The 16130-nt window shown below is 44.9% G+C and overlaps 1 protein-coding gene across 1 annotated transcript in view; it reads left to right on the forward strand.

Annotated features, from left to right (window-relative positions):
* Window positions 1-14782, forward strand: part of LOC139370817 (voltage-dependent calcium channel subunit alpha-2/delta-3-like) — a 52259-nt gene extending 37477 nt beyond the window's left edge. Inside the window, exons 18-38 of the mRNA XM_071110600.1 lie at window positions 4053-4136; window positions 4818-4889; window positions 5985-6046; window positions 6732-6799; window positions 6963-7008; window positions 7780-7868; window positions 8060-8153; window positions 8432-8527; window positions 8639-8757; window positions 10825-10902; window positions 11105-11166; window positions 11262-11306; window positions 11495-11557; window positions 11642-11712; window positions 11800-11875; window positions 12011-12051; window positions 12164-12219; window positions 12319-12436; window positions 13501-13613; window positions 13937-14019; window positions 14205-14782. Coding sequence (XP_070966701.1) covers window positions 4053-4136; window positions 4818-4889; window positions 5985-6046; window positions 6732-6799; window positions 6963-7008; window positions 7780-7868; window positions 8060-8153; window positions 8432-8527; window positions 8639-8757; window positions 10825-10902; window positions 11105-11166; window positions 11262-11306; window positions 11495-11557; window positions 11642-11712; window positions 11800-11875; window positions 12011-12051; window positions 12164-12219; window positions 12319-12436; window positions 13501-13613; window positions 13937-14019; window positions 14205-14297 — 1629 coding nt within the window. The 3' untranslated portion in view covers window positions 14298-14782. The remainder of the gene's footprint in view (window positions 1-4052; window positions 4137-4817; window positions 4890-5984; window positions 6047-6731; window positions 6800-6962; window positions 7009-7779; window positions 7869-8059; window positions 8154-8431; window positions 8528-8638; window positions 8758-10824; window positions 10903-11104; window positions 11167-11261; window positions 11307-11494; window positions 11558-11641; window positions 11713-11799; window positions 11876-12010; window positions 12052-12163; window positions 12220-12318; window positions 12437-13500; window positions 13614-13936; window positions 14020-14204) is intronic.
* Window positions 14783-16130: the final 1348 nt, after the last annotated feature.

Consider the following 16130-nt stretch of genomic DNA (forward strand, 5'->3'; position numbering starts at 1 on the left):
GAGACTTGTCCCGAATCCACTCCTGCGTTGTCTTGGCTGTGTTCTTAGGGTCGTTGTCCTGTTGGAAGGTAGACCTTCGCCCCAGTCTGAGGTCCTGAGCGCTCCAGAGCAGGTTTTCATCAAGGATCTCTCTGTACTTTGCTCCATTCATCTTTCCCTCGATCCTGGCAAGTCTCCAAGGCCCTGCTGCTGAAAGACATCCCCACTGCATGATGCTGCCACCACCATGCTTCACCATAAGGATGGTGCCAGGTTTCCTCCAGACGTAACGCTTGGCATTCAGGCCAAAGAGTTCAATCTTGTTTTCATCCAACCAGAGAATGTTTATCATGGTCTGAGAGTCCTTTAGGGGCCTTTTTGGCAAACTCCAAGCAGACTGTCGTGCCTTTTACTGAGGTGTGGCTTCCGTCTGGCCACTCTACCATAAAAGCTTGATTGGTGGAGTGCTGCAGAGATGGTTGTCCTTCTGGAAGGTTCTCCCATCTTCACAGAGGAACTCTTGAGCTCTCTGACCATCGGGTTCTTCGTCAGCTCCCTGACTAAGGCCCTTCTCCCCTGATTGCTCAGTTTGTCCGGCGGCCAGCTATAGGAAGAGTATTGGTGTTTCCAAACTTCTTCCAATTAAAAACAATGGAGGCCGCTGTGTTCTTGGGGACCTTCAATGCTGCAGAAAGTTTTTGGTACCCTTCCCCAGATCTGTGCCTCGACACAATCCTGTCTCGGAGCTCTACAGACAATTATTTCGACCTCATGGCTTGGTTTTTGCTCTGACATGCACTGTCAACCGTGGGACCTTATATAGACAGGTGTGTGCCTTTCCAAATCATGTCCAATTAATCTAATTTACCTCAGGTGGACTCCTATCAAGTTGTAGAAACATCTCAAGGATGATCTGTAACGCTCGTCTGAAGAAGAGGGAGTAGACCAAAGCGCAGCGTGGTACGTGTTCATTAAAATCTGAACACTAGAACAAAATAACAAAGAGCAAAAATGATCATGAACAGTTCTGTCAGGTGCAGAAAAACAAAACAGAAAACAACTACTCACAAAACACAGGTGGGGAAAAGCTGCCTAAGTATGATTCTCAATCAGAGACAACGATAGACAGCTGCCTCTGAGAACCAAACACAAAGAAATAGAAAACATAGAACTAAAGAAACTAGAATGCCCACCCTAGTCACACCCTGGCCTAACCAAAATAGAGAATAAAAACCTCTCTATGGCCAGGGCTCCGGATTGGAGGCTGTCGCTGGTGGCTCTGGACTGGAGGGCGTCGCGGGAGGCTCCGGACTGGAGGGCGGTGCTGGAGGCTCCGGACTGGAGGGCGGCGCTGGAGGCTCCAGTCTGGAGGGCGGAGCTGGAGGCTCCGGTCTGGAGGCCCTCGTTGGAAGCTTCGTGCCATGTCTCACCACTGGAGGCTTCTTGCCATGGATCATCACTGGAGGCTTCTTGCCATGGATCATCACTGGAGGCTTCGTGCCATGGATCATCACTGGAGTCTTCGTGCCATGGATCATCACTGGAGGCTTCGTGCCATGGATCATCACTGGAGGCTTCGTGCCATGGATCATCACTGGAGGCTTCATGCCATGGATCATCACTGGAGGCTTCGTGCCATGGATCATCACTGGAGGCTTCGTGCCATGGATCATCACTGGAGGCTTCGTGCCATGGATCATCACTGGAGGCTTCGTGCCATGGATATTCACTGGAGGCTTCGTGCCATGGATCATCACTGGAGGCTTCTTGCCATGGATCATCACTGGAGGCTTCTTGCCATGGACCATCACTGGATGGAGGAGACGTATGGGAAGTCTGGTATGTGGAGCTGCCACAGGGCTCACCTGGCTGGGGAGACATGCAAGAGGATTAGTTCTGGGCGCAGGCACAGGACTCACCAGGCTGGAGAGACATACAGGAGGCCCTGTCCTATGCAGAGGCACTGGATACACTGGGCCGTGGAGGCGCACTGGAGATCTTGAGCTAAGACCCTGCACAACCCGTCCTGGCTGGATGGTGACTTTGGCCCGGCACGTGCGGGGCGCAGGCACAGGACGCACTGGGCTGTGCAGACGCACTGGAGACACAGTGTGCAGAGCCGACGCAGGATGTCCTGGGCCGTAGAGACGTACTGGAGGTCTGGAGAGCAGGGCTGGCACAATCCTTCCTGGCTGGATGCTAACCCTATCCGGGCAGATGCGGGGAGCTGGGATGTAGCGCACCAGGCTAAGAACGCGTACTGGAGACACTGTGCGCTCCACCACATAACACGGTGCCTGACCAAAACATTTTTTGGGGTGCCTCTCGGGCTTCCTTGCCAGCCATGTTCCCTCATAACGCTGCCTCTCAGCTTTAGCTGCTCCCAGTTCGGCGATACTCCCCAGCCTGCCTCCAGGGTCCTTTCCCGTCCAGGATTTCCTCCCGTGTCCAGGAGTCCATTACACGCTGCTCCTCCTTACCATGCTGCTTGGTCCGTGGTGGTGGGTAGTTCTGTAACGCTCGTCTGAAGAAGAGGGAGTGGACCAAAGCGCAGCGTGGTACGGTACGTGTTCATGATGTTTATTAAAATCTGAACACTAGAACAAAATAACAAAGAGAAAAAACGAACAGTTCTGTCAGGTGCAGAAACAGAAAACAACTACCCACAAAACACAGATGGGAAAAAGCTGCCTAAGTATGATTCCCAATCAGAGACAATGATAGACAGCTGCCTCTGATTGAGAACCACACCCGGCCAAACACAAAGAAATAGAAAACATAGAACTAAAGAAACTAGAATTCCCAGCCGAGTCACACCCGGGCCAAACCAAAATAGAGAATAAAACCCTCTCCATGGCCAGGGCATGACATGATCAATGGAAACGGGATGCACCTGAGCTCAATTTCAAGTCTCATAGCAAAGGGACTAAATACTTATGTAAATAAGATATTTCTGTTTATTACATTTTTATAAATTAGCAAAAAATTCCCCCAAAACTGTTTTCACTTTGTCATTATGAGGTATTGCGTGTAAATTAATCAGGATTTTTATTTACTTATTTTAGAATTAGGCTGTAACCTAACAAAATTTGGAAAAGTCAAAGGGTCTGAATACTTTCCGAATGCACTGTATGTGACATAGTACACCATTTTCTCAGACAACATTTTGCTCGTGAGCATTTACTTTCAGAACTACTGGCTAAAAAGTAAAGTATAGAAAAAGTACCGGAGAATCTCTTTAAATAAATAGTTTAAATACAGACACTGAATGCCTGTGTTTTGAAAAACAGAAAGTGTCCTTTTCTGTTACATGACAGACTATGTTGACCACATACACGTAAACAGTGTGAGTGTGTATTACCGAGGAAGTTTGGGAGACTCAATCTGTAATGCCCACCTTTTCCTTTGATGTATGCATGCAGGGAGGGATACAGGCCATTGCTACTACTGTAGGGCTGGCTGGCCCTGGCTAACTGAGCTAACACTAACCCAGAGGTAACCCTCCTGTCCTGTAACTGTACCATACAGAGACTAGACCACAGACACTCACTCTCTCTCTGGGACCCTGCATGGGTTCCACTGGAAACTGGTGCTAGTGGATCTGTGTGTAACAGTGTCTATGTGATGTTAGTACCTCTCTGTGACGCTGTGTGTGTTTGTGTGTGTATATGTGTTTTAGAATGTGTTGGTTTTCTATGTACTGTAAGTGTGTGTTTCTCTGTGCTGTGACTGTGGTTGTCTCTTTTGAGGCTGTACTAGACCCTACTGGACTTTGTGTGTGGGACTGCCATGTTTATGTTATTGGTTGTTGATTGAACTGATCAATTTGGGATTGAATTTTGGGGAGTTCTAGCCTGGTGGAACCAGCCTGATCTCACGATAGCTCACATTTGGTTTGAGCACAGCGGTCAGACTGCTTAACCTGGCTAGGATTGTTCTGGTTTTGAGCAAGACTGTGTGAACGAAGCCTTGTATAGGTTCACTCTTAACTTAGCTGTGCACCCAAACCATCCACAACGAAATCTAGACTTCCTCAACTGTTCCCATCAAATGTGTGTTCCTCTGTGCCTCAGTACCAGGAGGGCCAGAAGAGGAGGAAACCCAACTACAGCAGTGTGGACCTGTCAGAAGTGGAGTGGGAGGACAAGGATGACTTTGTACGTCTAAATCATGACGTAACAAAACATTTGACACACACTCCTACTACTGCCTTTACTATACTTAAAGGGATACTTCGGGATAACTTCCCCAGAGTCAGATGAGCTCATGGATACCATTTTTATGTTTCTGCATCCAGTATGAAGGTAGTTTCGTGAGCCAATGCTAACTACTGTAGCGTTAGTGCAAGGACTGAAGGTCTATGGCATCTACTAGCATGCTATCAGTCACCTTAGACTTCCAGTCATTGTGCTAACTCTGGTTAGCAATTGCTAGTTAGCAACATTCTTCAATCAGCACGCAGAGACATAGAAATGTTATCCACAAGTTCATCTGACTCTTAGGAAAGTAGATAAAGGGCTTCATTCAAATCCTGAGGTATCCCTATTTATTTAACCTGGAACGTCCACTCAGTAAGAATTGCCACTGTTTTATTTTTTTAAATCTTTATTTAACTAGGCAAGTCAGTTAAGAACAAATTCTTATTTTCAATGACGGCCTAGGAACAGTGGGTTAACTGCCTGTTCAGGGGCAGAACAACAGATTTGTACCTTGTCAGCTCGGGGACTTGAACTTGCAACTAGTCCAACGCTCTAACCACTAGGCTACCCTGCCGCTGTATACTCTAAGACAGCATGGACTCTTTGCATCTTGATAAATATCCTGTTCTTATGTTACAGCTGCGTAATGCCATGGTCAACAGGAAGACTGGGACATTCTCCATGGAGGTGAAGAAGACGGTGGACAAAGGGGTGAGACTGAAGATTAAATTCTGACTCTGACAATTAAAGAAAAGATTACACTCTCCTTTTTGAACCCCTTAAGGTCTATGGGCCCGGGAATGGGTTAACATATTTAATTGTTTTAAGAAAGTCAAACCAAGGATCATTTAGCTTTTTGATTTAGAATTTTAGGACCCCTAAAAAAAAAGTTGCAATAAAAGTTATTTCATCAAATGTGGCCTTAATGGTATTAGCCCATAGGAAAACATTGAATACATTGCAAAACAGATATCCCCAAAAATAAATAAAAAGGAACTATGTTTTGCAGTGTAAGTCCTATATCTGAGAGATCTACGAAAGATCAGGATATCTTTAAAAAATAATGTTTTAACCAAATTTAAACACTTTTTTATGTTCTAAACTACTTCCATATATGCTTCCATTTCTTTTTTAAACGGGTACCGGGCTATCTTCAGACGAGGCTTATGGGGTGGGCTTCATTGAGCAAAACAACCAGAATGTACGTGTTCGTGACAGTCTCACCTGTTGATGGTGGGGTCATATTAGTGCAAAGTTTCCCAAACTCTGTTCTCGTTTCCCCCCTAACACTACACAGCTGATTCAAATTATGATGATTAGATAATTATTTGAATCAGCTGTGTAGTTCTAGGGCAAAAAAAAAAAAGTGCACCCCTTTGGGTCCCAAGGACAGAGTTTGGCAAACCCTGTATTAGTGTGTAGGCTAAACCTTTCACACGCTACCGACAAGAAGTTGGCAGATCGGTGGTGCCGACTGACGCTTGTGGGGGTCGTAGAGCAAAACGGAGAACGTCATCGTGTTTGTGAGAATCTCATCTTCGGACGCTACAGACGTTTTCATGAGAAGACCGATTTGCGGGATGTTTCCTGGTCCACCGCTGTAGCTCTGCCACCTTCCACCGCAGATTCGGAAGGCCGACACCGGCGTAGCCCATTCAAAACAGAAGTCTCTATCGTAAACAGACATATTTTTAATGGAGATTCTTTGATTATGCTAATTCGATTTCCGCAGGGGCACGGACTTCATATTTTAATGAGAGCCACTGGATGACTCCTCATTCTCCATGCTTTTCTATGTGCTTTCAGAAAAGACTCCTGAAGATGCACAATGACTATTTCTACACTGAAGTCAAGGGAACTCCCTTCAGGTAAGGGGAGATGCTTTGAGCGTCTTTAGTTTTTCAGCACATTCATTGATTCATCCATAAATCTTGATTAATACTCTGATGTCCTGAGAGTTGACACGATGGCTGATTCAGTGAGTGTGTAAGTGCCATGTGTCTCTGTGGGCCCATTTCCCAGACACAGATAACGCCTAGTCCAGTGGAGGCTGCTGAGGGGAGGAAGGCTCATAATGGCTGGAACGGCACGAATGGCATCAAACACATGGAAACCTTGTGTTTTATGTATTTGATACCATTCCACCTATTCCGCTCTAGCCATTACCACAAGCCAATTCTCCCACCAACCTCATGTGGCCTAGTCCTAGACTGAAAAGCAGTTTTATTTTTATTTACCTAGGAAAGTCAGCCTAGAAAGAATTCTTATTTGCCAAACCCTAACCTGGACGATGCTGGGCCAATTGTGCGCCACCCAATGGGACTCCCAATCCCAACTGGTTGTTATACAGCCTGGAATCAAACCAGGGTCTGTAGTGATGCCTCTAGCACAGAGATGCAGTGCCTTAGACCGCTGCGCCACAGTGGGGAATCCCCACTGAACATAATTTTTAGTCCAGGACTAGGCTTTATTCTGTGTTTGGGAAACCAGCCCTAAGAGTGTAACTGTTGACTTCTCTCTGCTGCTCAACCTGCCGTGTGTTTCTGTGTTCAGTGTCGGAGTGGCTTTGTCTAGAGGCCATGGCAAATTCTTCTTCAGAGGAAACGTCTCAGTGGAAGCAGGTAAGAGTCACTCACTCACTCAACAAACTGAGAGCTTCATCAGTTTTATAGACGTTTATGGATATTCTGTACCTGTGGTCTGCCTGTTCTTAAGGCCATATATCAGGGTACTCAGCCTGGCCCTGTTGAAGCGTCACTTATCTGATGTTCATGTGTTTTGCAGGGCTCCTTGACCTGGAACAGCCAGATGTTGCGCTTGCAGATGAATGGTAATGCAGGGGGTTTTGGGTAATGTGGGGGGTTATGAGCTTGGGATTGGTCAGTCAAGCATTATATAGGTTATTGCTTTCTGTGGGTGTGTTTGTAAATTCACTCTGGAATGCCAGAGTGCGCTCAGTGTGCGCTTTGGACTTTTGTAAATTAAGAGCATAGTAAGATTGTCTTTTGGTAAATTCAGAGTTTTGCTCAGTGCACATTGGACGCTCTGGCCGAGGAGTAGGGTTGATCCCAGCGTTCTGACCTCAAAGGCTGTCAAGCACCCACGCTAACTGGCTAAATCTTGCTAGCTAGCTACTTTCAGACACAAATGAGAGAACACATCACTCTGACCATTTTACTCGCCCAAGCAGAGCTGGTTAGGCTGCTTTCATGTTATCTAGAGCGTTGGTGACTGTAGCTGTGCTGCTGGCCATAATTTAATTGTTTATTTGCCGTCACTTACTGAGACCTGTCATATTCAACGAGTGTTTGTAAATTCATCAGTTATTCTGCGCTCTGGTACACGCAGTCAAGAGTGCTCTGAAACCTGAGTAGATGGAGTGAAATTACATGAGCGCACCCTGTTTGTCTTAGTAGGCATGTTATGTTGTGCCATGTGATATAACAGCATGTCTATGTTCTGTTCAGCTGAAACACAGCAACATGGGTTATTTGCCTGAAAGAGTGTGCCACTTTCTATATTTTTCTTTCTATAATTTAGTTTAGTTTCTGTTGGTCAGCTCCTCAAGTGTTTTGGGTGTGTCTACCTATTCATTTGTCAGGACGTATTGCAACACAGATGAGCACCGCTCCCTCTCCCAGATCCAGGCCATTAAACTCTACCTGACCGGACGCAAGCCACACATCAAATGTAAGTTACACCACACTGGGATCTATAGGCTACTGGGGTTTCATTATACATCCTGGGAAGTCATATATCCTAGCTGTAACCCTAACCCTCGCTCCAACCCTAGCCTTAACCCTAACCCTATATCCTATGTCCTGTCTGTAGAGGACTTGGTAGTGTGTTTCCAGGACTGAACCACTCCCTCTCTGCTGTAGGTGACAGGGAGCTGATCCAGGAGGTGTTGTTTGATGCTGTGGTCACAGCCCCACTGGAGGCCTACTGGACCGGCCTGGCCCTCAACAAGTCTGAGTGAGTCTAGTCTACTAACTCCTGAAAATGAACTAACTCATCAACTCCTTTATGCCACACGCCTCCCTCTGTTGCTCTCACAGCTCTTTGCAGGGTTGGTGGTCGTCGTTAAACAGTTCAAAACATCAACGACATCAGCGCGTCACTAGGGCTCTCTGCTTTGATCACCCTTGTGGTTCCCGCCTCTTCCCACAATCCTCTCTACTCTGTGGTATCGGGATTAATGTGCTGAATGTATTGCTCTTTGTTTTCATTGTTTGTTTGCATCACCCCAACAGGAACTCAGACAAAGGAGTGGAGATTGCTTACCTAGGCACACGCACTGGCCTCTCTAGAACCAGCCTGTTTGTTGTCCCAGAGCACCTATCCAATCAGTGAGTACGATACTGAGCATCTGGCCAATCAGTGCAACAACTGAGACAAAGCAATGTACCAGTGACTTGTTGTCTCTCCTGACTCCTTCATGTCCTCCTGTGTCTCATCAGAGACTTCCTGACGGCAGAGGATAAGGAGGGGGTGTTCAACGCTGACCACTTCCCTCTGTGGTACAAGAGAGCAGCAGAGCAGGTTCCCGGCACCTTCGTCTACTCGATCCCCTTTGGAGGTATGGAGACACTTACACAAAACGTACCTTTACTCTATGTCCAGAATCCCCTCACCTTAAACACACCCGCACTTAACACAAGGCGGTACACCATCATTTACTTGCACTGTATTTCAATTATGTTGTCTTTGAAATACAACTTAATTTTACTTTAAACAGTTTCTCTAATATACATTAGCTCACTCTCCCTTATTTGTAATTGAGTGTCATCTGTAGCCTATTTTCCTCCTCACCCCACTCAATAGATCTCTTTAGTTAACCCTGTCTACTGTATCTCTGTGGGTTACCGTAGAGATTCGGTGTGTCTCTGATAGGTTTTACCATAAAGATTTAGTGTATTTGTGTCACTGATATAGGGTGTAGTTAGCCTCGTCACTCGGAGACATGCACACATTAATCTGGTCTCCCGTAGCTGAAGGCGACATCGTGAACCCCGAAAAACATTTACCAGCCTTCTGATTATCTATTTCCGATCAACTTTTCCTGTCACCGAAGGCAAATCTATAACCTGGAATGCCCTACCAGTTTTTACGGACTATCCACTCTGTGAAAATAAACGTTTAAATCTAACTTTTCCAGAGTTTACCGAATTCACACCATGTCACCTGTGAAAGGCCGTACATTTTCACTGACCAAATCCTAGGCGGGACAGCACGAAATGAGACGCAGAGACGTGACTTCAACAAAAAAAGGAAACTGTATTCGGTGTTCTTTCAACTCTCCCCGGGGCCGTACAAACTGACAGTTGGTACCAAACGCCAATCCAACAGCTTGAGCCAAACCATTAACAGGACATCCTACTGTCCTGGAATTCACCATAGTCTCTGGCTCATCATCACTCTCCCCCCTCTGCCCCTTCAGTCTGGTCTTTAGAGAGCACAAACAATACTCAGTCAATTGTCCCCAGGTGAGCACATCAGTAGTGGCTGTGCTGCAGCCCACCTCCATCAGAGGGCGCAGTCGGACCACTTGACCCGTCTGAGCCCTCACACACCCTAAAGCCAAAGGGTCGTTGCCAGCTGAGATCACGCGGTAATCTTGCATGGCGACAACTACGGAGTATGGGACTAGGGAGTGACTTTTGGAAAATGTGTATTTAAACGTGTCTTTTTACCATAGTTCACACACTTTATAGCCCGTACCGATCGGTAAGGCATTCCGTATTATAGTTTTTCCTTGTGATGGGAAAAGGTTCACGGAAATAGGTCAATCAGAGGGGCTGATAAATATGTTATCGGGGTACAGGATGTGGCCTGCAGTGACAGGAGACTAGATTGTGTACAAGTCTCACTGAGCGAAGAGGCTAACTACACCCTTTATCAGAGACACAGATACAGCGAATCGTCATGGTAACCTATCAGAGATGCAGTACACATGGTTAACTAAAGAGATCTATTGAGTGGGGTGTGGGGAAAAAGGCTACAGATGACACTCGATTACAAGTTAGGGAGAGTGAGCTACTGTATATTAGAGAAGCTGGGTTGTGTTGTACAGCTCATCTCTCACTGCTGTCTGTAATTAATGTGCCCCACTTTCTTCCTACTGAGGGAAAGAGAGGATCAGGATCACACTGTTCCCTGTTATCTACCAGCCTCTACCTTCCTCTAACTGCTCTCATCCCTTAGTCTGTAAAATATCCCTCCTTTACTATCACCTCCCTGTTTAATACTATAACCTCATCCAACAATCCCTGTCCCCAGAGGTTCTGTAGTGCTAGTACCAGAACTGTTTATTTTTCATAAGAACACATCTCTCTGTCAGAATCACTTCAAACATCCTGGTTGTAGGCTACTGATGGGATTCCATCAATGAGTGGAGTACTGTGGTTTGCTATTGCCTGCTGAAAGCTGTGAGTATGGCGCCATCCTTTGGCTAGAAAAGGAGTATTCCCTTTTGTTTCTGACTTGGTTTTCCAGCTGTGATTATGCTGAGGTGCTGAGGGTGGAATGGAATATATAGTGTATTTTATAAGATCTTTTGAAATAGTAGGAATTGTTATTTTCCATTTACACAACATTTGTTGATTGAGGCTAATATCTGTGCTTCTGTGTTCCTGTTTTACTCCAGGAAATGAGAATAAGAGTGTGGTTTTGGCCAGCACTGCCATACAACTGCTGGATGACAGGAAGTCGCCTATTGTTGCCTGTAAGCTCCCTGAAAAAGACCCTAACTTCTCCCTGACATAGAGGGCTACTGTACCTGTTATAGGCTTGTAACTGTAATGTTTTAAACAATATAAAAACCCCTTTGAAGACATGTGAAGAAACGATTTAATACATTTTTAAATCCTCTTCTAGATGTACAGTGTGCTGACTGTTCTGTTTGTTTTTGTTAAAACCCACTATAGCCGTTGGGATTCAGATGAAGCTGGATTTCTTTCAGAGGAAGTTCTGGACCGCTAGTAGACAGGTAGACACACACACACACACACACAATATCCAGTGCTGTGAGACATGCTTTATGGATTATTCTAATCATTTATTCATCTTATTGATTTGATCCAGTGTGCTGCTCTGGATGGGAAGTGCACCATTAGCTGTGATAATGAGGTAAGACCAGACAGTAGCTGTCTGTCACTGGCTCATGCTACTTCCTGTTTCTTAGCCTGTGGTCCATGTCTCAGATTTTCTACTTACTGTTTATACTCTGACCTTTCTGTTTCCTCTCAGTAGTTAATTATTAAATGACGTCATGCCTTAAAGATCTGAATTAATGTTCCTTTCTTTATTTCTAACAGGACATCAAGTGTTACCTTATTGACAACAACGGATTTATTCTGGTCACAGAGGACTACTCTCAGGTACCATAAATGATATACTAGACGTGTGTGTCCTGTAGCTCCCCTGGTTCTTAGTATTTGCCTTTGAATAAACATCTTCCTCAGACGGGGCTGTTCTTTGGAGAGGTGGAGAGTGCTGTTATGAACAAGCTGCTTCTCATGGGCTCCTTCAAAAGGTTAGAGGATAAATCATGTTACAGTCATACCATGAACACACACACACACACACACACAATGAATGGTCTATTTTCTCCTCTCTCTAGGATCACTCTGTATGACTACCAGGCTCTCTGTAGAGTGTATGCTGGCAGCAGTGACAGCGCACGCTCTCTATCACATGTAAGTACTGTCCCTAAATATTGTCACATGTAAGGACTCTCCCTAAATATCACATGTACATACTGTCCCTAAACTACTCATCAGACTTACATATACATCCAGTCAATGCTATTTATTTAATTTCTTCTCTCCCAGCCCTTCTCCATCGTGAAATGGCTCCTGACCAAACTTGTCATGTGAGAACAATAAAATAATCACCTTGATACGATAAAATAATGAGATGCACTGATTATCAACCACAATACATATTATTGTATTATTATATCAATGTATGTTTGTTTTCCTCAGTTTCCTGCTGGAGTTCAACCTTTACAGCTGGTGGCATGTTGATCTCTCAGTCAAAGGTCAGTGTGTGCAAGAATATACCTTGAGGTGTGTGGGTGCTTGCACACGTGTGTCTTTCGTGTTTTTATAATGTTAAGATTTACATGTCCCATTTCCAGCCCAAAGGTCGAGGGGGAAGACCATGATGGTGCCATGTGACACGGAGTACCCTGCATTCGTCTCTGAGCGTACCATCAAAGAGACCACGGGAAACATCGACTGTGAGGGGTGTGCCAGGTACTTGTAACAGTTACCTTACCTGTGTATTAGGCACCGATAAACTCACATAGCCTGTGTGTTGAAAATGTATACACAATACAGGGTAATTTCATGCGTTAGTTCTGGGATAGGTGTCCCGCTAGCGCAACTTCCGGTGAAACTGGAGGACGCGCAATTCAAATAAATAATCATAACAATTATGGATATTAAACATTTAGGTACATACAAGCGTCTTATATCGGTTGAAAGCTTAAATACTTGTTAATCTAACTGCAGTGTCTGATTTACAGTAGGCTTTACAGCAAAAGCATGTCATATGATTGTTTGAGGACTGCGCCCCACATCAAAATATTTCTCCACCGGCACGTTTCATAAATTCACAAATTAAATATTCACATACTTTTTGAAAATCTTACTCTGATTTGTCATCCAAAAGGTCCCAGCTGTAAAATGTAGTGTTGTTTTGTTAGATTAAAATCCTTCTTTATATCCCAAAAAGTATTTTGTTGGCGCCATCGATTTGAGTAATCCACTCGTTCAACATGCCAAGATAGGAATCCGAAAATCTACCCCTAAACTTTGTTTCAACAAGTCAAAATGTTTCGATTCAAAGATACCATAAAATGTAATTAAGCTCTAATATTTCATACGGAAATAATTATGTACAATACGAAAACGATATTAGCATGTGCGTGTCATCGTGCGCATACACAAATTTCCAAGTCTGTGTCCCTGTAGTAAAACTATTTTTTCTTACTCGTTTTAGAAGAAACAAGCCTGAAACCTTGAACAAAGACTACTGACACCCAGTGGAAGCCATAGGAGTTGCATACTGGGAGCTAGATTTAATTATTTCCCTATACGTTCCATTGTAAGAGCATGGGCTCCCCCATTTCTACAAACTTCAAAGTGTCTTCTTACCAATGGTACAATTATATGCGTATTCTGGTTTCAGGGCCTGAACAACAGGCAGTTTAACATGGGCACGTCAGTCAGACAGGAAGTGGAGAAAATAGGGACCTAGCCTTATGTTAAAAGCATCCACTCAACTCAACTCTCTCTTTCTCTATCTCACTCCTCAGATCTTTTGTAATTCAGCAGATTCCCAGCAGTAATCTCTTCATGGTCGTCGTGGACAACAAGTGTGACTGCAGCTCTGCCCCCCTGGTTTCCATGGATCCCATCGAGATTATGTATATCCTTTACTAACCCTCAATAAGTTTGAGGTGTTGGAGTGTATTGTTAGTACAAAGCTTTTGAGTGTTTTTTTAATATAAATGTTTTGTAAGTGAACTCTGAACTTAGACTTTAGTTTTCTGAAAATGTGAATAGCTACATTGTCAGAGGTATTAATACATTTCTCATACATGTAGCTATTTAAAGCGTGCATTACGGTTTGGTTTTCTCATCATGCTAGAAAGATGTTGCAGAAACAGTCACCACGCTATCAGTTAAATGTATCGGAGGTATCTGAGGTGTGGTTCATCATCAGTATTTCTATCCTTAACCACTCTGCACACAATGAGTCTCTGAAATGTGATAGGCTGAAGTTTCAGAAAGACAGAAAGCGGCCAGAAACGTGTCATCCTTTTCACCCCGAGGTACGCAGTGTGTAGATATGTGTCTGCGTCACAATTCTGTGATTACACGGAAAGTACATGAACGAGTGTTTAATAACATGAAATTAAGCATATGTGACCATCTGTATATTGTCTGAACCAATTATTGTATGTATTAATTCATTTCTATGGTCTGAAACTCCTGTGATGCCCCCTGTCTGATGCAGGAGAATGCCATGGAGTGTGGAGGAACAGCAAGCCTCTCTGCCCCCCTTACAGCAGCACTGCTCCCCCTACTGGCCACTTTCATTAGCAGGTGACCACACCGCCCTCAAGGCCCACCTTCCTGGACCCAACACTGGACCTAACACTGGAGAGATTGATAGACTGGCGCACCATTAAATGCTGACAACGCACAGGGAGCCTCGCCAACAAGAAGAACTTGCTCACAACTGAGTTACTTATTACCAACAGAGAGATGGACCAATTGTAAATCAATCTCCCTGACCAGCAGAGAAATAACAAATTAGACATTGTTCAAGAGAAACCGAACAATATTCAAAGGGGGAAACAATATGGACATTAGACAGAAAAAAATATACCTGAAAGCAGCAATGAACGGGTTTCACAGGATGACAGAAAGGACACAAGATCAGTTGGATAACAAAGCCAGCCCTCTGTGATGTAGGAACTATCTTCCTTTATGTGCAGTCAGTGAAAGCATTACCATGTTGATTTAAATCTCAGTTGGTTCACTCCACATTAGCGTTCCAAAATACTTCTACACTCTCACAGCTGTAATACGCTGACTGTGCAAGCGGCAAGACAGGATTTTACAGAATAAAAGATCCACTTTTCCCTACGTTCAGACAACATAACACGGGAAACGATATGTGATTGTACAGATATACTAAACACAATATTTGACATTATTTATTGCATGAGACAAAGTCCACTTGATCAGTAATATTGTGGCACTGGTGACGAGGAGATCTATAGTGCCACCATTTGGTCTGGTGCAGCCGTCTAAGGTTGCAGTGACTTTATATTCACACAGCTACTAAGGACATAAGGTTTACATACCACATTTCATTGCCCCTTGTCCATCTGCTCAGTTCTTATAGCAATTCCACCATGGGTAACTGATCTGCAGGGCTTGACATGAACTTTTTCTGAAACTTGTCCTTCAGACAAATACTTTTTTTTCCTTGTCCGAACGGTTAAGGAGAACTGGCCAAAACCTCCCTCTGTTAAGGTGAGTGCAATGCAGATACTTGCAAAGGCTACAAGTCCAGCGTTCATCAAAGCGCAGCTCCCCTGCCAAGACCTGCCTGCACTCTTGGCTCTGCATTATGTCAGTGTCTCAGAGTTCTGGTCAGAGTCTTGTAAGCAGGCACAGGTGTGAGCAAATAGTTCATGATTTAGTGATATCTTCCCTTACAAGCTGTCCTACAGCTTCATCACACTATCCCCATCCTGGGTGGAAAAGACCATCCCTGAGTTGTTCCAAAGCCATGTGGTAACTTTGGACTACGCTGGTGGCTGCCAGTCTTGCACTGGTCATGCTCCCTGAGATTGTTGGGCTCCCGTCGACCTTCCTCCCACTGAAAGAGATGCTGCTGGTGCTTCCCGTTGCTGAAGAATGCTGGAAGTACCGTTGCGTAGATGCTGGAGGTCAGATGACCCCTATCGTGTGCTAGATACAGCTGCAACAGCAGTCCTGGATGCAGAACAGCCTCTCTCCGGGAAAATACACAGCAGAATGGAACCCCGGCCTGTGATAACCCAATTAGGTCATGGGTTGACCTCCAGTCGGCGGGATGGCCTGCCGGGTCATACCGGAGTGTCTGCAAATGAACAAGGAACAAAGGGTTTGAGTTTGAAATGCACGATAGTTTCAGGACCTCTCTCCACCAATTCTATACGGCACAGGACATCTAAAACCTGCTCTACCACTTGGAAAGGGTGTTTGTAGTGTAACAGTATAGACTTTACATCCGTCCCCCTGCCCTAACCTGGGCGCGAACCAGGGACACTGCACACATCAACAGTCACGCTCGAAGCATCGTTACCCATCGCTCCACAAAAGCCACGGCCCTTGCACAGGGGGAACCACTACTTCAAGGTCTCAGCAAGTGACGTCACCGATTGAA

Source organism: Oncorhynchus clarkii, chromosome 17, assembly GCF_045791955.1.
Source record: "Oncorhynchus clarkii lewisi isolate Uvic-CL-2024 chromosome 17, UVic_Ocla_1.0, whole genome shotgun sequence".
Taxonomy (NCBI): Eukaryota; Metazoa; Chordata; class Actinopteri; order Salmoniformes; family Salmonidae; genus Oncorhynchus; species Oncorhynchus clarkii.